This window comes from Symphodus melops, assembly GCF_947650265.1.
Source record: "Symphodus melops genome assembly, chromosome: 3".
Classification (NCBI taxonomy): Eukaryota; Metazoa; Chordata; class Actinopteri; order Labriformes; family Labridae; genus Symphodus; species Symphodus melops.
Window position 1 is genome coordinate 15,453,623 of NC_136693.1, and position 22,053 is coordinate 15,475,675.

The 22,053-nt window shown below is 41.1% G+C and overlaps 1 protein-coding gene across 3 annotated transcripts in view; it reads right to left on the reverse strand.

Annotated features, from left to right (window-relative positions):
* Positions 1–320: 320 nt before the first annotated feature.
* Positions 321–22,053, reverse strand: part of tox3 (TOX high mobility group box family member 3) — a 143,874-nt gene continuing 122,141 nt past the window's right edge. For all 3 annotated transcript variants that reach the window (XM_079338974.1, XM_079338973.1, XM_079338972.1), the window contains 6 exons: positions 18,491–18,556; positions 11,395–11,646; positions 3,559–3,822; positions 3,238–3,468; positions 2,982–3,062; positions 321–2,770 (listed from right to left, as the gene is read on the reverse strand). In XM_079338974.1, the coding sequence (XP_079195100.1) occupies positions 1,889–2,770; positions 2,982–3,062; positions 3,238–3,468; positions 3,559–3,822; positions 11,395–11,646; positions 18,491–18,535 (1,755 nt within the window). In that variant the 5' untranslated portion in view covers positions 18,536–18,556 and the 3' untranslated portion in view covers positions 321–1,888. The remainder of the gene's footprint in view (positions 2,771–2,981; positions 3,063–3,237; positions 3,469–3,558; positions 3,823–11,394; positions 11,647–18,490; positions 18,557–22,053) is intronic.

A 22,053-nucleotide genomic window follows, 5' to 3' on the forward strand; every position in this document is an offset into this window, starting at 1 on the left:
ATTCAGGGGCTATTGTGAAGATATGATAATTATTGTTTGCCTGCCTTCCCTCCCCCTCTCTCCATATTATTCAAGGGAGCTCAACAAACCCCCTGGGGATGTCTTGGAAATAAAGCGATTTTGAAGCAAGTAAGAAAGAGGCAAAATCCAATGCACTGGTGTGTTAGAAGGGGACTGTTATTGAGACGAGCACCAGTTACATGCTGACCTTGTCCAGTATAAACTGTTTATACACAGTTACAATGAGAAATTCACAGGGAGATGTGATCAGAAATTATAACTCAAATAAGCTTTGAAATAAACAACTTTCTACAAATAAATACTTGTGATTGATAGTTTAATTTTAAACAGAGACACAAAGAAATATATAATACTTCATACAAAATTATGGCTGCTATCATATTAGTGATGGAATGTCTCTGGATTCTTTTTCATAGCCGAGCAAAACCTCAAACATTAAATTACTTTCCTATTGTGAGCTGAAACAACTTTTCAAGAACTCCATACGTATATGCATTTATTCTATGGACAGATTTAAAGCAGTTGGTTCGTAAGCAAAAATACAAACAAAATCGCTGCTATTGAAACTCATAAAAAAGTATAAAAGGGCAGAAATGCACTATGTGATATAGCAATCCACAGGTCGTTTGACAATGTTTTAATTAAAGCCTCACATATTAAAACTTTACAACAGGTGATTTGAAAAATGTACAACATTATCTATTTTTTTTCCAGGGACTTCTGTACAGCTGGCGAAAATACCTCTTATGCCTTTTTCAGTTGGCTTTGGCAGTGCAACAAACTGGCTCTGCTAGTGTTCTTTTTTTTTTTTAAACAATGACGATATCAATGAGCAGAGTAAAAATACATCAATCCCCAAACCATCTGCCTTGATCTGAATATTTGTATTTACCATAAAATATCCCCTTTGTTACACAAAATAAAAAGATAATTTAATTGTTAAAACATCTGAAGAGAAAACAAATACATTAAAGAACAGGGTTTTTTGTGGGGGATTACACACTTTTGGACAAATCCTCTGGAAGGTTGATTATGATTACTGGATAAAGGAGGTTTCCTGTCCCCCCTCCCGACTCTACAAAAACATGTACAGCAGATTATAGCTACACTTTGATGGTGAGATGTGATGACATAAATGAATTATGGCAGGTCTGTCTCAGTCTGTTCAGTCATTTTCTTTCCCCTTATTCTTCCAGACAGTCTGCATTTGTGACAAGGTTTAAATGTGTCCAAATAACACTTCGCCTTCAACATGTGATGATTTGATTAAAACCATTTCTTCCAACCCATTGTCGAACAGTTCCATCGTAGAGAATAAAGGGTGAAGGATAAAGGTTGGACAAAAGCCTCGCTATATACTGGCCAATGTGGGGACAAAGATGGATGTGTGGGTTTCTGGTTTCCAGCAAAAAAAATCCTGTATCATTCAGTCCAGGAGAGAGCTGATAGAAAGCATTGTGTTCAACAGTTTTTGATACGTCCTTTTGCTGCACTGAACTGACAACTCAGGCCTCATAAATAAAGCTTTATTGTTAAATAAAACGGAGAAAGACACATATCTTTCAGCATAATGTGTGCCCAGTCAGTTTAAATTAACAACTGAAAGACCTCACAAACAAACAAACAGATAAACAACTACTGGGCGCTTATTCTAACTGGGCGTCTGACATAGCTAAGCCCATGGCAGAGAACAGTTTACATGTTTTTCCCCCCTGTACACACATGTGCATATCCGTCTATAACAATGGACAAGTTCTTTGTATAACATTCTAAATCTTACACACTTCTTAAGTGCAACTTAGAAAAGCAACATAGTATGATGCTTTTTTTTCTATTCCTGTTCTTTGAGATAGGATTTCCATTTGGCTCAGTAAATGCTGACCTGGGAGAGGACCTGGGCGTGGGCCTGGATTTGGGAGGGGTGGGGTTGCTGCTGTGGGGCTGGCTGGGGGCTGCCTAGGGATGAAGAGCCCCCTACTGAATGTGGAGTACCAGGAGAGTGCTGTGGTGGGGAACACTGGGACTGGTGCTGCTGTTGTTGCTGCTGCTGCTGCTGGAGATGTTGAATCTGCTGCTGATGCATCTGATGCTGCAACTGCATGTGCTGCAGCTGCATGTGCTGCTGCTGCTGCTGTTGTTGTTGCTGTTGTTGTTGTTGTTGTTGTTGCTGCTGCTGCTGTTGTTGCTGCTGCTGCTGCTGTTGCTGCTGCTGCTGCTGCTGCTGCTGCTGCTGCTGCATGTGGTGCTGCTGCAGCTGTTGCTGGAGGTGGTGTTGAAAATGCTGATGCTGCATCTGCTGCTGGATCTGCTGGTGATGCATCTGCTGCTGCTGCATCTGATGATGCTGGAGATGCTGCTGCATCTGCTGTTGCTGCTGGAGCTGCTGCATGGCATGCTGCTGCACTGGTTGCATGGGCGGGCTCATCTGAGACACGGCTGTGGACTGGGCACCAGCCACCATGGACCCTCCGTTACCCATCTGGCCCAGCATCTGCGGCGGCATCCCAGGGGACATGTTCTGGTGGGACACTGTAACCGAGGTCACGATCTGATTGCCTCCTAGTCTCATCTGCAGAGGTTTGGGGGCGATTGCCCGTGGTAGGGCTTGTTGGAGGGCCTGAGAAGCCGATGACATAGAGGGATGCTGGTTGAGGGGTGAAGGCAGTACCAGGCCTGGGGACAGGCTGGTGGAAGCCAGTGTCTGCTGTACTGACCGAATGGTCTGGGCCTCAGCTGATTCTGCCGCAGCCTGGATGGAGAAAAAAGGATCAAAACTTATCTACAAAGCCACAGTTCTCTCCTTTTAAAAATGTAATTTCTTCCATCTACAGGCATACTATAAAATGTATAGACCTCAAATTGCTTCTGTTAAAATGTAGTACAAGGAATTCTGAGAAAAAGGTATTGCCTTTTACTTTCAAGTTCAGACACTCAGGTGATAAGAGGAAGCAGTTTCTCACCTTAGAAACCAGGCTTGCACGGTACGCAGCAAGGGCTTTTAAATATTCCTTCTTTGCTGCTTCAGTTTTGCTTTTGTAAACCTGCAATGACACAAAGGTATGTGTGAATGGATACATGAATAAAGCTTTTTTTCAATTAAAACCTTAGGTAATATCGTGTACATTTCACACTGATTGAAACCTCTAGTCTAAATTGATCCGTTCAGTGTACTGCTCCATATTTGTCATCTGTTTAAATAGTTAAACTGTACAGTACCTGCTTCTGCTCCTCTCCCAGACCATCCCACATGGAGGCAACAATCTTGGACACCTCTCCAAAGGTGGCGTTGGGATTCTGCCCCTTAATAGCTGCCTGAGTGTCTCTGAAGAACAGAGCATATGCTGAAACCGGCTTCTGCGGCTCATTTGGATCCTTCTTCTTCTTCTTCTTAGGAGTCTTGGGCTTCTTTGCAGGATCTATGGGGGCTGGTCGCTTCTCTCCAATGACCTGTAATGATCGATGGAAAGGTGTTCACATCATCTGCATAACTCATTATTATTTCCGTGTAATACAACCATCCAATGCTTCTTTGCTCACCCTGTTTCCGTCGTCCTGGTCGTCCTCGTTGATGGAGCTGGAGGGAGACGGGGTGGCTGACTTGCTGGCAGGGGGTGATGGGGAAGTATGGTTAATGTTGGGTCCAGCCATGTTTAGACTCAGCTGTGTGTTGAGTTGGGATTGGTTGATGGTGGTCAACTGGTTCCTTGGTATCATCCCATTGGGGCTGTTCATGCTGATGATGGACTTCATCACCATGGCAGGGTTGGGTGGGTACTGGCGGTGATGGGCTGGTCCAACATTCTGTAAACACAGATTAAAGTGGGCTTGATAAGGAAGTAGAAACCAATGGTAATATTTCACTGACCCCTTTGCTTCCATGCCACTATTGATGGTCTGGCTTTCTTCCTCCAACTCAAATACATTTGTCCTCACTGTGACATCCTCCTGCCCAGTGTACAAAGCTCATAAAGCTGTATCTATTTACCAGAGAGGAAATCGGGTCACTGGTTCCTCTGGATTGTTATGTGGCAGATAGCATGTCACAATGTCCTAGGTCTTAAATGTCCCTATTACAGACCATGACAAATTATCTTGACACGTGAGAAGTCAACTTTATAAGCCAGTAAGAGAGGGCTACACAGCTCAGTTGATTAATTTCAAAACTCTATTGTATGGAAATCTGTGACACTGCCTTTGACTGACCCGTCCCTTGAGGGAAACAGTGGATACCCGCACTGTGGTAAACATCAAATGCTACAGAATACTGCAGCTCGAGTGCATTGACCAATTGTTTGAGGCGTTGAAAGCCTCTTTGTTTTGAAGTAACATAAGGTTATAGCTCTGAAGTACGAGCTCTTCATAGATTCTGACTGCCAAACAGTGCAAAAAAACCCTTCTATGTTATAAGAGTTTTTTTGTTTGTCTTCAATACTGCCAAACATGCACTATTCCACATCAGCAAGCATGCTAGCCCAAATAAGGCTTTCAGGTAAAATTGTATGCCTATAATAAACTATAGTGGTGCTATTAGGTGCTATTAGCATTTAGCAGAGCTATAAACATGTTAGCAATCAGTGTTGGACACACGTTTTTTTTTTTTTAAACGATGCACCAATCCACTTTTATTCATTCCTGATCTGATTCATATGTACTGTACATATAGTGATACTGATTCCAATATTTGAAAATAAATAATTACTAGTGTTATTGTTGTTGGTGGTGTTGTGGTAGGCTACACAACACTTTAGCAAACCCAGCATTGTGTTGCATTGCGCTGGCTTCACTTACAAACAGGAAGAAGCAACTGCAAGGTTTACAAATTCAACACTTTAAACTGCAGTGCAAGATTTGTACTTTTTATCATATAGAAGACGTTTCATCTTGTCTGCATGTTGTGATAACAATTTGATGGCACTTGTGGTTGAGTTTGAATGTTTTCCAAGCCAGACTGTGCATGTGAAGAATGTGTTCTTGATCAGTGACATGGATTGGTGCCTGAAATCCAATGTGTAAATTACGTGAATATATGAACCGATACCAATATTAGATTAGATCCGTCCCATTTTTAATAACCATCATAGCTACACCGATGCTCAAGTCCTAGTAAGAAAAAGGGTTCTCTTCCATAAAATCCACCCCATAATCATCTGGCTGACAGTATGATGCTTAAAAGCTTTGAACAGGTTCCCTCTCTTCTACCTTTCAAAGGTTTAGAGTAATAACATTTTCTGAATCTCTTTCAGGTTTTTTTGCTCCTAAAACATTTTGTTCTTGAAATAGTCTCTGAGAAGGTGTCGGCAACATGTTTGCATTGATTGTGGTGAGAATGAAATTACAAGGACTGCCAGCTCCCCAGAGGGAAGACTGATCAGAGAGGCAGCAGAGCTGACATGGAACAGAAACACAACAGAAAAGGTGATTTGTTCTCCCTGGGTACATCCATCTGGTATTCAGCAGCACAAACCCAATCTCTCCCAACATCAACACATCATAAACCCACACACCTGGCTTTATTGAAAGAACCTTATAAATGTGGCTCTTCAAAAACAATATTGTAACACCATTTCAGACAGAAACATATTGGATCTACAATCCATTTCTTTCTCATATAGCATGTCTGCTGCTTATCATAAATACATTCTCTGAAGTGAGAGTGGATTTATATTTACATGTGCAAGGACGATTTCTGGGAGAGGTGAGGCAAGGGTGGGGGAGAAATTGAAGACATATTGTTGTGATTCCTCAAATATGGTAGCTTTCAGTTTTCTCTCAAATAAAAGCTGCAATAAACAAGCCTGCGACCAAAATGACTGTGATTTACATATCAGCAACCCGCCACGTTCCAAGTGCTATTGTCATCTTCATTACTGTGAACACGATGGCTCGCAGTTTGCTCTCTGCTCGCTGCGAACATCATAGACACACACACTGAGCTCATTAGTCGTGGCCATCTGTATAATAACACTTTTGGATGATTCCGATGATGCAGTTTTGACTTAGAGCAATGGTCCATTCTGTCAATTGTTTGGAAAAATCAGGTGATTTCTACTGAATGGCCTTTTTATGTATTTCTTTGAGTATTTCTAGAAAAATATGCACTGATGACCACATCTTTCCACTTCATTATATCAATTGTGTGTTCTTATGAGGAGTCTTATCATAGCACATATTATAACAATAACTGGAGCAGCAGCATTATTGGCTTTTTACTTGATGCAACAAAAGAGCGTTGACAGTTGCGTCAGTGAAATGCTCTCACAAGCACGTCTGATTTGAATAAAAAGATAACAGCTGTAAGAGCGAGTGAAAGAAACCGTCTAAAGTAACAGTCCCCTTGATTGTGAATATGAATACGAGGATGTTTATTTATGTTCCTCTGCCGTCTCATTTGCATTTTGATTGCAGTATTGTCAGCAGTCACAGCAGACATCTAACTGGATATTTTGATAGTCATCGTAAATCTGCAAATAAGTCCTTATCTTGAGTACACAGAGGCCAGATGTGCCCTCCTCAGTCAGGTGTGTGTGTGTGTGTGTGTGTGTGTGTGTGTGTGTGTGTGTGTGTGTGTGTGTGTGTGTGTGTGTGTGTGTGTGTGGTGTGTGTGTGTGTGTGTGTGTGTAGGTGTGCTGTCCTTCTGTGTGTTTGATGGTTAAACCCTAACAAGTAACAATCTAATCCTAAATCAATAAAAGTTGTTCCTGTTGGTTATCGTTTTCATATATTACTCATTGTGTTGTTTTTATTGGGAAATGCATTAAGGCTTGTAAAAAAACATCATGCGGTCAACAATATGCTGCAAAAAAAAAATGTTTTATACATTTTGTTGTCTTCCTTTACACAGTAAACACACCACAAACAGCCACATGAAATGTGCTGACGGGAAGGAAACACTACTGACAACGTGTGAAACCCTTTCCACAATAAAACACAGGGCAATAAACACAGCAGCTGGACTGGAAAGGCAACATTATGCATTCACAGAGTGATACAAATCTGAGCACTGTTGTGAATGAAAGCAGGCTCAAGTCTGCTCTTAAAGATATTTGAAATCAGAATTGGTGGAGAATGTAGGAACACTGGCACCATGTACTGAGCTGTAACAGGCTGAAAAGAATGTTAACAAGTTCAATTTCCATTCAATCAATGCCAGAGCTCTTGGAAATGTTCCATGGCAGGAGAGGGGTAAAATCATCTATATGGTAATTATAAGGATGAATCCCCCAGTAACTTTCGCCAGCATGAAAGGTCAGTCCTATTAAAGATAGTTTATCAGCGCACTGCACATATTCCTTTACTCCCCTTCTAAATGGGTACATCATTTTATTTTTTCCCCCCTCCATTTTTGTCAACCTGCTGAAGTCTGTGCTTAAACCAAATGAGAAAAATGGAATTTTGAATGCCAGTAAAGGCTATAATAGCATGAAGATAAATTGTTTTTCTTCCCCCCGCCCTGTCTCAGTCAGACACACTCCTCTGTCTCTCTTTCTGTGCTGCAGACTTGTCTATCTATCTCCCCAACCTCTCAACCCCACTTTAAAACAAATCCCCCCCTCCACCACCTCGGAATATGAGGTTAGAATGTCCACCCATTCCCCCCCCCCCTTCCAGTACTGACCCATACCCTTTTTACCATTCCTCCTGATGCATTATGGGTATTTAAAACTTGTCCGACATGATATCATTTCATTGTGAGAGCTGCCTGAGAAAAGTAAATTACAGAATCAATCATGCAGAAGGTCAAGCTGAGACTTCATTCCGCGTACTGCATGCCTGCATGAATATCTTTCATTTCTGACTGACCAAATATGTCCGTTGAGGGAGAAAAAAGAAATGCAGCAACAAAACAAAACAAAAATCCACTCTCTTAAACTGATGTACAACTCATGTTGATGCTTCTTGGCTTGGAAGGGAGATAAGAAGGGAAATGTAGAAAAACACACTTTCAGCAACACTGCTCACATTTTCCAGTTGATTTAGGATACAGAAGGTTTTGTCCGGTCAAAAGTGAGAGTATTAAACTCAATTCACTGTGTAATCTAAACAACATCAAGGCATGTTGAATCATGTCAACAACCATCTACAAAATGACTTTTCCAGCCTCTCTTTCAGCTTGAGAGACGAGATATTAGCATCTGGTAAAGCTAAGCGGAAGTGGTTGATGGTAAAAAATATATAATGTGTCACCACATAGAGCTAAATTTAATAAGACTGCAGGTCTTGTGTCTCATAAATACTTATTTTAACATCTAATACAACTACTTGACTACTGTGGCTTTCAAATCCAATCATTGAGGACATTTCAATGCATGCTTACATGTGTCAAGAAAACCCTCAAAAACGTGTCGAAGGCACCAGGTGTTTTTTGAAATGGAACCCAGAGACCCTCGCTGTGCAGCAGGGAGAAAAATCGAGAGAGAAATTGTGAATAAAGCAATACTGGCAGCCCTAACTCCACTACTATTTGGCACTATTGAGATTCAATCACAAATCAGGAGGACACATGCTGGGAGACAAAAATGAGAGTCAGAAGCTTGTTAGAAGAGCAGATTAAATAAATAATGACTTCAGATTCAGGGCTCGCCTGGCACACTGCAGCTGAGAAAAATGTATTTCTCTTTGTAGAAAGTCAGCATCTGTGGCCAATTTGCGAGACATACGCTGAACATTACGGGGAGAGGAATTAGCAGAATACTTGGCAATGGGATGACATGGAAGAAGCTTTTGAAAATAGCCCAGGTTTATTCACTGGTTGGCTTTCTCATTAAGTTCTGATAAGAGACGCACACTAAATATTCTCCAGCAGTGAGCTAGGACACAGAAAGAAAACCAAGATGGGTGTTTGGGAAAAGTGAGCATGCTGTCTTGATGAAAAATGTAATTGCAATAGTGCATGGTTTATTTGTTTGCCCCTGCAGCCATAACAAATAACACAGAATGTAATCATGTATATAAGGTTGTCATTCCTTTATCAGCGTGCTGACAAAATGACAAAACACCCCTCTTAGGGCCTTCGTAAATCATTGTCTTTGTGTATACAACGCACTGTGAACCGTGCTGTTACTTATCTCATTTAAAAGTTGTGTCCTCTTTTCAAGACAAAGATAAAACCGCAGATGAATAGGATTTCTATAGGCACAAGACTTTTGGGGATCAATCCCATTTGTAGGAGAAATGAAGGGCCACCGCGAGCCTTCCTGTCGTACAATGTGTGATGACTGATAACTTTGAGGAGTGTGCCGACGACAATGCCACGAGGCAAGGAGCAGAAACCCACATGCTCGCCTCCGATTTTAATAGAGTCTCCGCACAATCAGAGACATGAGCCATGCAAATGGCGTTAAAGAGGAATAATGTTTGAGAATCAAATCTAATCCTCCAGCAAGTCGTGAGAACAGTCAGGAATGTAATTGTGTCAAGGCTCCGTTTCTTCCAGATGTAGAAAGCTTAACTGACCATGAAATGAAAATTCTTTAGGCAAAAAGCCTTCTGGGGCTCACTTACTGTATGAAGCAGAAAGATCTTTTAAAAGCTGCAATTATTTTACATGCCAAAAGCATGGAAGCAAGATGAAAAGGAGCTGTTAAATGTTATAGGTCCTACCCATATGGAATGTAAATAAATATCTCCAGTATCAGTTTGATTCAACAAATGTGTTAACAGAGAAGAAGGTGGGGGAAAGCAGCGGGTCTTTTATTCACAGTTATAATAATCATGGCACTTTTCCTCACTGCAATGTGTTTTGTGGTTCCCAAAGAAAATCCAGCATCATCATCTCTCTGCTCATGCCCGTGTCCTTTTTTTCTGCTCTTCTAAATTAATCTTCCATTTCTGTAATAGGACTCTACGAGAACTAGTCGGCCGCTGACATTTCCATTTTTCCCCCTCAATGCTTCTATGATGGTGGCATTTGAAAATGTCCCTCCACTCCAAAACAACAATCTCACAACCTATAGCACAAAACAGCATCAACATAAAAAGGAGGGATTTTTTTTTCTTTTACTGTTCCATGTCAATGTCATCCAAAGATAAGGACGGGGTCATTAGGGTCATTCTTAACCAAACAAAGATGAATCTGATACTTCACTTCAAACAAAGCGCGTGTCAAAGAAAAGTCTTTTCTGAGGACCTCATGTGACATTGGACGGAAGCATGCATCAGCATTTACAGCGCCACAAAAAAAAAAAAAAAAAAAAAAAAGCTACTGGAGGCAACATGAATTAAATATGAGCATGTGAAACTGTAGCACTTTTGAATCCCATTTTCATTGTCCTTCTGGGGCTGAATAAGCCTTGTACTCCCAACACCTGTGATCTTTTCACATCTGCTCACCTTACAGAGGGGGGGGGGGGGGGGTCACCTGCCCTCTGTGTGCCTTTAAAAAAATCCTCACAGTAAGTAACATAATATGATGACATTTACTCAAAGTGATCATATACCTCCTGTGTTGTAAACAAGGCCAGATGCTGCACCAGATGCACTGACAACAGGAAGCGTACGGAAACTGTGAAGGTGACATCAGGGATCGGTTAAAAGGACTCATTTAAGCACTGCTTGATTCTGATATCAGTGGTCTTCAATATTATTAATATACTAGGGATATTCTTATACCATTTTTTCCGCTATAAACGTAAATGCAGACTTTTCGCAAAAATCTGTCTAACATAACATTGTGATGTGGCACCGGAGATGTGCACAATTAGTCAACAAAATAAACGTTACCCTTGCTATTCGGCACCAGATTTACCAGTAGGTTAGACCAATTATTTATCTGTGTATTAGTGCAGGCCCTCAATGCTGGCCAAATGCTCTGTCAAGGGGCACCAGTAGCCTACGGTCCTGTACAGGTTTTTCCCCAATCTCTCTGTTCCAGATTCCAAACTCTATCCACAGTCTCGTCCCGATAATAAATACATATAATAATTCTTAAAAAAAAAAGAAAACGTGTCAAAGCTATATCAATCTCTAACTGGGGCTGTAGCTCCTGTTAATCAGTGTAATAATTACCAGGAATAATAGTCACTGGTAACTTCCCTAGCTGACATCACACAGTTGTTAGTTGTAGTCAAACTATAGTTGCAGTGTTTCCCTAACACATGAACATTTTTAATCCATATTAAAATTGCCAGCGATCAAACAAACTCAAGTGAGCAGAGATCGAGAGAGAGAGAGTTGCGTTGTAGGTCTAGGACCCTCCTGTCAATTCAGCGATTGTGAAATAGTCACTTTCTCATACTGCTGTTTTTATGATGTTCAGTTGTTTGTGTTTTTGTACTGAAGAATTTCTTGGAGTTACAAATGTGAATAATAGTTGTCTACTGGATGAAAGGAAGATTTCTTGATGTACTCGTGTTGTGTATGAGTAGAGATGCTCACCACTGGTTGGCCACTGTTGACAGACAACCCTCCCTGGTCCATCATGTTGCGTGAGATGGTAATAGAGGGCAGATCCAGGCTCTGAGGGGGGAACTGTGGGAGTAAGTGACCCCTGTGTGGAGCTGGGGGTTCTTGCATTGCGTGGAAAGGCGAGTTCCCTCCTGTTAGGCCTAGCACAGACTCCGTCTCAGGTGGAGGTGTGATTGGGGGGATCTCAAACTCCTCGTCTCCCAAACTGGGTGTATGAAAAGTCTGCAGAGGGGGAAGAAGGAAGGAAGGAAGGAAGGAAGGAAGGAAGAGGAAAATCATGAATTCCAGCAACACAAAACAGCCAGGAAGCATTAACTGAGTTGGGTCTTATCTAACATGCCGGAACGAAACCTTCAGGGATTAAATCAGACAACTTTGTTTAAAAGGGGGAGTGTTTTAGTCGAGTGGTAATACACTTCTCTGTAAGTGCACTAAGATGTAACATTTCCTTAACCTACTAAAGTCCACTTTGATAAAAGAAGAAGGAATAAAGCGAGAGCAGAGAAAGTTGTCAAACGCAAAAATATCAAGCAGCAATCACGAGAGAGAGGCAATACACGATAAAAGCCCTTAATCTTGAGGATGGAAGATGTTGGGTTGAAGTGCGGTGAAAAATACACGTCACAGGGAGATGGTTTTAAAGAACATTTTCAAAGATTATTACGCTTGGCCAGAAGTGTTTCTTTTTGTTCCCCTTGCCTGCACCCTTAAATCTGCTCATCAAACAGCCTAATCCTTCTGCTTTTTGAATTAAAGCTTTTGGTCACACTTAATTTGCTTATGTGCCTTCTCAGAGATGGGACTGTTCACCTACTTGAGTCTTGTTTTCATCTGCACATTGCATTAAGCTCCTTTCTGGAAAGCCAGCATATTCATATCCTCACAATGACCACACTGCGGGTCCACAAACATGCAGCTGAACACAGGGCCAAGCAGCTTGCTGTCTGTAGAGCTGGGCTCTGCTGCTGCTAAGTTACTAAAACCTCTTCAAAGCATGGGCCTCCTGCTAAAAGTGACATGATTTGACCTCTTAGCACTTGGCATACATCATGGAAGCATATCGGTTTAACAGTAAAAGCAGGTTAAGCTGCCAGTATTGAACAGAATGTGGAATGAAACAAAAAGAAGATATTGTGAACAATAAAATGTCTTCAGTGCTTCAGGTTGATATCAAACATTTATTTCTTGACCTTTAATACCCTTTACAAGCACTATTTAAGTCCTGAATACTGCACTTCTTATTATAGAAAATCCTAGCAGAAGGAAAACAACTGACTTAGGATCAAAAAGAAAGCAAATCGGCATTTATTCCAATTTCAACGGGCTAAATTTAGTCTCCCATGGGATGGTTTCACCTTTTCAAATATACATGCATTTATATTTCAACAGGCCTGGAAGTCCTTGAGATGACCATGCCTCCTTCCTTTTTCATAAACCTGGCTTGTTGCAGAGCAGAACTGTTTTTTCTTACACTCTTTAACAAAATGGGCCGTGAAATTATTCACATATGAAGTGTCGTTTATTATTATTATTTCTCTCATCCAATAAGAATTAAACTATAGGGGAAAGTTGATTTTTTTCTTCTTTTTTTTGACTTTTACTTTGAACATGACAACACATGTCATGAGAAGAACATTATGTGGCACACAGGTTATAATGCACACCCTATAGGAAAGTGTTGCTTTTGTCCTTGTTGCAGTGGCTGTGGGTTTGAATCTGACCATGGCCCTTTGTTGCACGTCATCCCCCATTCTCTCCTCCCAATGTTTCCCGGCTCTCTTCAGCTGTCCTATCTATTATAGGCTAAAATGGCCCAAACGAAAACCATCTATAAATTAGCAGTCTCTGAACCTAAAATTGAGAACATTTTAAGGGATCAGTTAAGGTGACAGATCATCCCTGATATATTCCCATATTAATGGTTTCTTGTACAGAATTTATTAATGGAGATGAACCTTAACTTACCTAAAACATATAAATGTGATAGGAGAGACAGGAATGTGGCCTGTGAGCAGATTGAAAGATGACAAGCAACAAAGCTAACCAGGCATGTCTTCAGTCTTTTTTTTTTTCCTCTTTCTGTCTTGGTTGAGCATAGAAGGGAAACAACAGAGGGGATATGCCAACACAGCCGTTGATTAGGGAGTATTAATGTTCCCCTTGCTTGCTTTAGCACACAGACACTTGAAACTAATTCATTGCCTACTCAGGGCAGCTGTCTTGACAAGCACTGATGAATTCCAGTGGCATAGGCAGCTAATAGAGTTCTCTTTCCTCCCTTTTTCCTTTCCCTCTTCATGCTCCCTACCACTGTTTCACTTTTCAGTGCTCGTTTCACAGCTAGAGAATCAGCTCTCCTTTTTAGAAAGAGCGAAGGTCATATTCATCACAGCTCTGGCCTCTGGCTTGCAGAGTGCAGAATAAATCACCAGCACCTTCAGTAGGAACCATTTACTCTCAGTCCTCTGCTGTCATATTATGCTTTAGTCCACTCAAAATGCCCCCAGAACTTAGTTCACAATAATGCCTGTTCAGCAGCATGTGAATCAAAACACGGACAGTATACAAAAAAAAGAAAAAAAAAAGAACAAACATGTCATGAGTCATGGACAAAAAGTTTCTGTGGCACATTGAAAGGGATCATTCATCATCACTGCCTTCATACATCTTTTGTAACATTTCCTGTGTGGCAGGGTCAACCTACACACTAGCCTCCAGATCTATAGTCCACGTCTCCTCTGTGTCACATCATGTAGCAATCTGAAAGCACTGGCACACTATTACAATCTCTCTGACTGAAAAAAACAGCCCTGTGTGGTTCTTGCTTTGTGTAGTTCAGTCAGAACTCAACAGGCCAAATGTATCCACTTAATAGCTTGCAGGAATGCTTTTGTGGAAATTAAAATAGCCTTTTCTGTAATTGTGTGCTCTTTTTAAAACTATGAATATTTCTGCTGAAGTAAGTACCTTTCCTGTGATGTTACATTGTGTAAGGTAAATCAGGGCAGATCTACAGAATATAGGCCACTGGATCCTATAGGCTGATGTACTGTGGCCTGAATTACAGACCCCACCCTCGACATTTGAGTTGTCAAAGAAAAAGGTTGGCTGAGGTGAGACTCACCTTTGTATGAGAGAAAGCACAAGCATGACTTTGACCTTAAAGCAAACAGTAGACATGTACTTGTGGGAGAGGAACACTAGTGTTTAGTTTCTACTCAATAGAATGAGAGAAAAAGGACAGAAGAAGAAACAAACTGTTGTGGGGGAGGGATTGGTATCAGTCTGTCCTTGTGTGCTTTGCTTTTGTTAATGATGATACAAATTAACATCTGCACCAGGGGCACTGATAATGGAGACATGGCGTTTGTGTCTCATTTGGGGGGGGGGATGTCAGACTCTCTCCTCAGGGAAGAAGTGCCAGATCTTTGTGGAACCCACTGAGTGTTACAGTGTTGCACACTGTCTAGTATCATTTCACATAAAGCCAGTCTAATTCTGCACCCAGAGCAGCTTAGGGGGCTCTGATCAGAGATTAATAGATGTGCGATCCACTTTCTTTACATCACCAGCCTGATTATCCATTTAAATTGTTCTGAAAAGCTCAACATAAGCAAGTGTCAAAGACAGATGCTGGCATTGGATGTTCAGACATGTAAATGGATCGGGTAAGTGTTAGTATTTTGGCTGTCAGATTCCAGTTGTATGGGGGCCGAGGACCTTGTTACAGAAAAGCCTGATGTGTCCAGCACAAGCATCCCATGGAGGTCTGTGTAAAGTCTGCAGAGGAGGTACACGTCATGGTGAGCAATATTTGTATCCCTGCAGCCATATCACTAGCAGTGTAAGGGGTCGACAAAGTTTTTTCTGTAGAACAAATGTGTTGCTTAAAAAGTACAGGTACATCTTTTAACACTCTGATGATGATGATGGACAAATGATGGCAATGCATTTACAATCGCATGCAATTACTGCAAGGTGGTTGGATAAAACATCAGAAGGGGAAAAAATGACAAATGAATATCTTCCAGTGTGTTACCCAGTGCTGTCATGACACCCTTTCAATATCAGGACAAAGAGCAAGAAAAGGCTTTTAAAGCAATTTTCCCAGGCCTTCATTAAACCTACTAATGCAATTCACAGATGCAATGACCAAGACTTGTTAAAGGCAGCAGAATGCAATTACTGCATATAATAGGTCTCAGAATCAATATGGACAGGATTGAGGATCCAGTTTCAAATATTTCTGCAAGCAGAGTGCAGCTACTCAAATGACAGCATCAACCCTGGCAGCCCTCATCAACATTATTTAAACTTTGGATCATTTGTAGTCCATTTCTACATATTTATAGTTCATTATATGTCTCTAATTTGATTGGGAAAGTAAAGTGATACATCTGAGTGGAACACAATCCGAGTATACAGTATCCTTTTTCCTGAGGGAAGCATTTACGCTTTCTCTGTTAGGATGTATGCTTTACCAGGCACACAAGGTCATCTTATCTTATCGTAAGTGCATAAGGTAAATGATACATTGACCATCTCACAAAGCAAATACAAGTCTGCTGTTCTGATGTAGGAACATTCTGCCTCCTACACAACAGCGGCTTTGTTCAATTTTATGTATAAAAGTATGTGCTGCAAAAGAGTAGCGATATATAAACAAGTTGAAGTAATTTTTTTTAAATGATGATCTCTGTGTGTATTTGTACCTTGACACAGGAGTGAAAACAGCTGTGGTCCAAACAGAATCTCAGATCATTAAACTGTAATATTGCGCATATTTCCTTAAATAATGAATTTTATTGCATTTATACGCGCGTTTTATCAACATCACAAGGCTTTATGTTTTGTTGCTATGATAAAGCCAACCCTAATCCTAACCATAGACTATGGTTGCTAATGCTAGCTAAAGTAAGAAAACTGTAAATATGATGGCTTTGTTTTGGCTGTATAATAACCAACAGATGGCAGGTGTAAAAAAGTTACAGAGACTCTGTAACTCACTCTGTTACACTGTTAGGTAAAGTTTAAGCTTTTTAAATTCTGTGTGGTGGTTAATCTGTAAAGCTTCAAACAAGTTAGTTGTTGAGCTTTAACTGAAACCACTTTCTGACATTCGGCAATCTAATCTGTTCTCTTATTTTAAACTTCAGCCATGCAGACAGCTACGCTTGCTTAGCTTGTTGTGATGTTTGAATACTGCATGTATGCTCCATGCGCGTTAGTGTCCTACTAGGTTTGATGATATGAAGTTAATGAGTGTGGACTCTCAACACATGATAGTTTTTTTTTTTGCAATATGAAGGACACAATTCCAATATCACAATTTGCATATAGGGTTTGTTGTTCTGTTTTTGTTACCACCATGGGGGTTTGATGTGAGGACAATAGCTGACGAGATGTGGTGGCATACAGTAACTCTTGCTGTGAAAGTTAGTTGTTCATTAAAGAGCCGTCATAATGGAGACTTCCTTTCCCACTTTACTCTCAACCAAGGCAGACACATTAAGAACACAAATGTAGCATTGCAGTGGGGATAGTGTAAAATCTCACAACCTTTTAGTATTCTCACATTAGGTCGGGTTTCAACAAACAATACTGCACACTCTTTGGCTTGAAAAGAAAAGGCAATGCTTAAGATTTCTGCTCCCTCCTAAGCACAATACCATCTGTGCCCTAACACTGGAAACAGTTGTTTCTTTTGATAAAATGCAAATTAGCTGGGCTGTGTTCTTTTTTGAGAACCCCCCCCCCACCCCGGGCCTAACCCTAGCCCATCCCCCTTCCCCTGACTGCCACAGTGGGCCCTCACAGCTGGGGGCTGAACGCTCCCCAAGCAGCTTGTGTCGGCGTAGTCCCCAGCACCCACTGTGTATATAGAGCATGTGCCCAACTAAGTGCAAACGAAGGGGAAAATTAAACGTTTTCCATAACGCTCTGTAGAGCGGCCACTTTATGACCATGAGGTCAAACCCTCATAACACAAAATGTTACAGTTTCATATGTAATGTGAATGAAAACAATGAGGTTAACAACAGCATCTATCTCACAGTTTCGGAACTGTGTAGAGACGCTTTCCTGTGGGTTTCGAAGCCAGATCAATCTCCCCGGCTAAACAGGATGAGATTGGCCCGTTTGAACCACAGAGAATGACAGGTATTTTTGGTGCACTTGTCTCTAATGACAGGGCAGCGAAGTGGGTGGAGAGGGAATAGAGCGGGTAAATTTAGCACACTGTTAGGACTACTATGGCCTTACAGAGGCTGTTATATACATCTCTGGAGGAATAGCTTTTCCTTTCTCTTTCTTTTGAATGCATCAGTACAATACACAGATTTATTCCAGCAGCTCCGACAGATTCAGATTGTTGGTGACATTTCACTTTCTTTAAGTGCCACTGTAATGAGTGACTGTGAGACTGACAAGACTATAGGATCTTTTTGGGATCCATCATTACGTCTTTGAAAAGAGACAGAAAACAGGTGTTTATATCCTCTGCTTTCTGGGATATCACTTTATCTTACAGAGATCAGTAAAGACAGTTGGATCACATCAGCGTCAGCTCACAAGTTACCATGAGGCAATTTATGGTGAGCCGAGCTCTTCTTTCTCTAAGCTTATTGTCTTTTGTGGGTCTCAAGACAGGCAGCATTTGAGCGGGAAGCTTTTTCGAGCAATAAGAAGAAGTTAGCTATGAAACAGATGGAGAGATTCAAATAGGCATTTATTTTTTATGGATGTCTGAGGGCTTTAAAATGTCATAAATAGGGTTTATGCTTTATGGTATTGGATGTAAACAGTTAATTTTCCAATCCACATTTCCTGGAAGATAATCAAGTACATAGAAATGTTTCTTTCTTAACTATTCAATGGCCACAGTATACATGTCCACCCTTTAAATGCCTTAATGCATTTCAAATTAAGTTATGATCAGTTAAGATAAGAAAAAAAAAACATCTTTACTGTATTGTAATCTGCTGTATCAGTATTTGAGTTGAAAGCCTGAATCAGTTGATTTGTTTAAAATACAATTTTAAAACAGTAAAATGTAAAGTGTACTCACATCTCCAGCAGCAAGCAGGGCACTGTTGGCCTCCGCCATGTTCATGTAGTTGTTGTTATTCTGGAACTGCAAATGAAAGAGAAAAAAGAAAAAAACACACAATGAACCCACCAGTGTCAAGATAACATCCAATGCAACCTAAGCTCTCTCTTTTAATAACGGACACCTGTCACTCAAACCGACTGCTCTTACACACTCAGCTCTTAATGTTTACACATGGAGTTAACCCTTGTCTCCATGCGCACAAGTGTATTCTGCCACTCTGCCATTATTGTGACACGACAAGAGGCATGTGAGAGGCCCGCGCACATTCAGACCAGGGTAATGAGAATCTGGTCTGGCCTTTCAGCTCTTATGGAATTGCAATTAAGGATAGGTTTGCATCACAAAGCCAAGTATCAAGATGCAGTGGCAGAGAGAGTGTTTTCAATATGGGTGGTGTGCATTTTTCGTTAAAGCTCCTGTGAGGGGATTATAGCTGGTGATGTAATAGACTGAAATTGATACTGATGTCTCTATATGTGCTACTAAAGCAAACCAGAACGTCAGTATGAAGATAGACTATGCCGAAAACCGCTGCCGCAGGGTAGGTGTCAGATAAGAAAATAAACAATGCGATAGACTACATTTTTCACAGCTCTTACTCAAATTGATTGACTATCAAAACACAATACAATGATGTACTTTTTTTTTTTTTTTTTTTAGGACACAAGGAGGTGCCACTTTGTCCACCCAGTGGGCACCAAAATCGATACAAAAAAAAGTTTCTCACAGGAGCTTGAAGTGAGCTGGCTTTTTACAATTGACAAGATACATTTATTCATTTTTATCATATTTTAGAGTGACCAGTGGAGATAGATTAAGTCCTAAGTTCGTCACTGCTGTTGGGGTTGTCGGTTGGTCTAGTGAGTTGCCACATGTTCAGAGGACGTCGTCCTCGAAGCAGGGGGCTTTAAGTTTGACTTTAGAGTGTGGCTCCTTTCTCGCATGTCATTCTCCACTCTCTCCAAGGTTTCCTACTCAATTCACTTATGTTATCTGAACACATGCACACAAAGCCCAAAAATAAACATCTCCACTGTTCAAAACAGTTGATTAGCTATTAAAACCCTATACTTTGGTAAGAAATAACATGTTTTCACAACATGCTCCCCCCTGCACCCACGCACAGCCTGCTGGCAAAATGGCATCCACTTCCTTTTCTTTTGAGACACAACCATGCTGACAGGTAGGAACAATGGGACACAGAATGAAGAATTATGGGCTAGCAGCTGGGCCCAGGAGCACAATGCACCTTTCTACGAGCGAGGAGAGCAAAAAAAAAAAAAAAACAGCCTGCACGGAGGAGAGAAAGGAGTTTGTGTCTTCATGAGGTTCCACTGAGAACACATTTTCAACAAAGCACGGCAGTAATCTCTTTTGTGTGTTTATTACAAAGTGACTCTCTTAAAACATTATGACAGAAGAAGAACTCCAATGGATAGAGGAAGAGAGAGAGAGGGGGATAAAAAAAATTCTTATCTGAGCAGAAACCAAATAATAGTGGAAACAAATTAAGATCAGAGTGAACTGAGAAGTGCAATAATACATTTTCTAGCCCTTTGTGTTTTTTTCCCATAGTCTTTTCTTCTGAGTGGTTAGTATGCGAATGTAATTACCGAAAGAACTGCTGCTAATCAACTGCGAATGGTATCCATTAATTAGTCTATGCCCTGGAGAGAGAGCTGGGAATCAGCAGCAATGTTAACAGTGTTATGCACCAATGAGAAAGGGAGCCGGGAGCTTTAGCAGCCACTGAAGCAGGTGGTTTGTGGTGTCGTTTGGCCTCCGGTTTTGTCGTACCTGGAGCTGCCCCTCTAAACTGTATCCAACTCAAATCACTGGGAGTTTAAATGTTTGTACAAATACAAATGCACAATCATAAAAGACACCCCTCCTCAGATGTGAATCTGTCAATAGTTGGCCCCCCTTCATTTCCCAGCAGAGTGTAACTTTGAGACTTGACATGGCTGGGTTACGTTAGCCACTCGGCTGGTAATTAACCTTATGCTGGGCTTATCTTGGAAGTGTTATTGCGTCCTCCTTCTTCTTTAAGATAACAAATTGAAGTCTCAGAGATATCCTTCTCAATTCAAGCACTAGAACATTGTGCTGATTGTGGGAGAGATATAGTGCTTCGTGCACTGGTGTCTTCTTTTCCTGCATCTTTGCGGATGTGAATAAGATTGTAATTTGCAGGCAGGAACGACACATCAGAAATCGTAATAATATTTCATAAAGCCGCATGCTTGCCGTCCTGTCTGCTACATAGTAAGACAACACGCTGAGATGCGTTTCTGTATGTACAGCAGCTTTAGCTCAGGTTGTGCGGCCTACTCTTGGTGGCATTAACGGTCACATTTTAACACTACAAATTGCAGCAGTTTATTTTGATGAACTTCGCTTGGATTTAAGAGTTAAAGGGAATGTGACGTTAGAACAACCAAACTGAGAGGTACAGTTGAAACGCATACTGTTAGCGAGGACATTTTGCAAATCACATTTGTTTCATTAGAGAAAACATAAGCTAGTTAAGTCTGAGTGCTAATTAGTGACGTGAAACTCGCATGGGCTCTTTCTGTGCCAGTCATGTTTGACTGTTTTTCTAGGGCTCTTTAAGAGCAGTTCCACATCTCCTCTGAGAACTGTGACTAACATCCCAAGAAATGTCCCCTGCCACCAGTATCAATCTTCACCGTTAAAAGCTGTACCATGTGGTGGAGCAGCTCAGACTTGAGACCTCAGAGGACGACCAGAGCAGAGAGGGTTATTATTGTTATTCCCAATTCATTTTCTTTTTTTAAGGGTGTGGGGTGGGGGGGCTCATGTTCGCGGCAGTAGCAATTGAGTCAAATGCCAGATGAAATTAAGCACGATTGGAGTGACCATGCAGCTGACGGTGAGGGACGACACTAAAATGGGTCAGTGCAGACAATGAAGGCTCTGTAATTAAAATGATGTGACGAGCAAGATGAGAGCTCTGCTAGACATGTGAGGGGTAAACAATTGTGTGCATGCATTTTGGGATGCGAATTGTAACATAGGAGGAAAAGTGAAAATATGGAGGAGTTACAAAAAGTTGATTTCTGCAAAATAAACGCAGCTTTAACAGAATAAAATATAGATACATTGCCCCATAAAGGATCATAGCAGACAGCTCAGGCGGTGATGATGGAAGCCATAGAAAAGATGGATTTTAAAATAGCTGTGGGTAGAAGGCTTTTATTAGATTGGATTTACAGTTAAAGGTGCTGTGTAATGTGAGTTGCACTAAGAGCCAGACATGGCTACATGGCAGGGCAAACACTGGGTACTCAGTGTTTTTATGTTGCCTTCTGCACCACCAGCACATTTCTTAAATAACTGTTTAACAGGGGAGAATTAAGAGCTTACATGGAGCCTGATCCCAACCTGAAAAGACTCCACTGTCTGCATGATCGCAGGCAAACAAAAAAAGAGAAACCTGGCCGTGAATGAGATGAATTGTGCCATAGTAATAGCATTCTTTGTTTTCTAGATAAAGA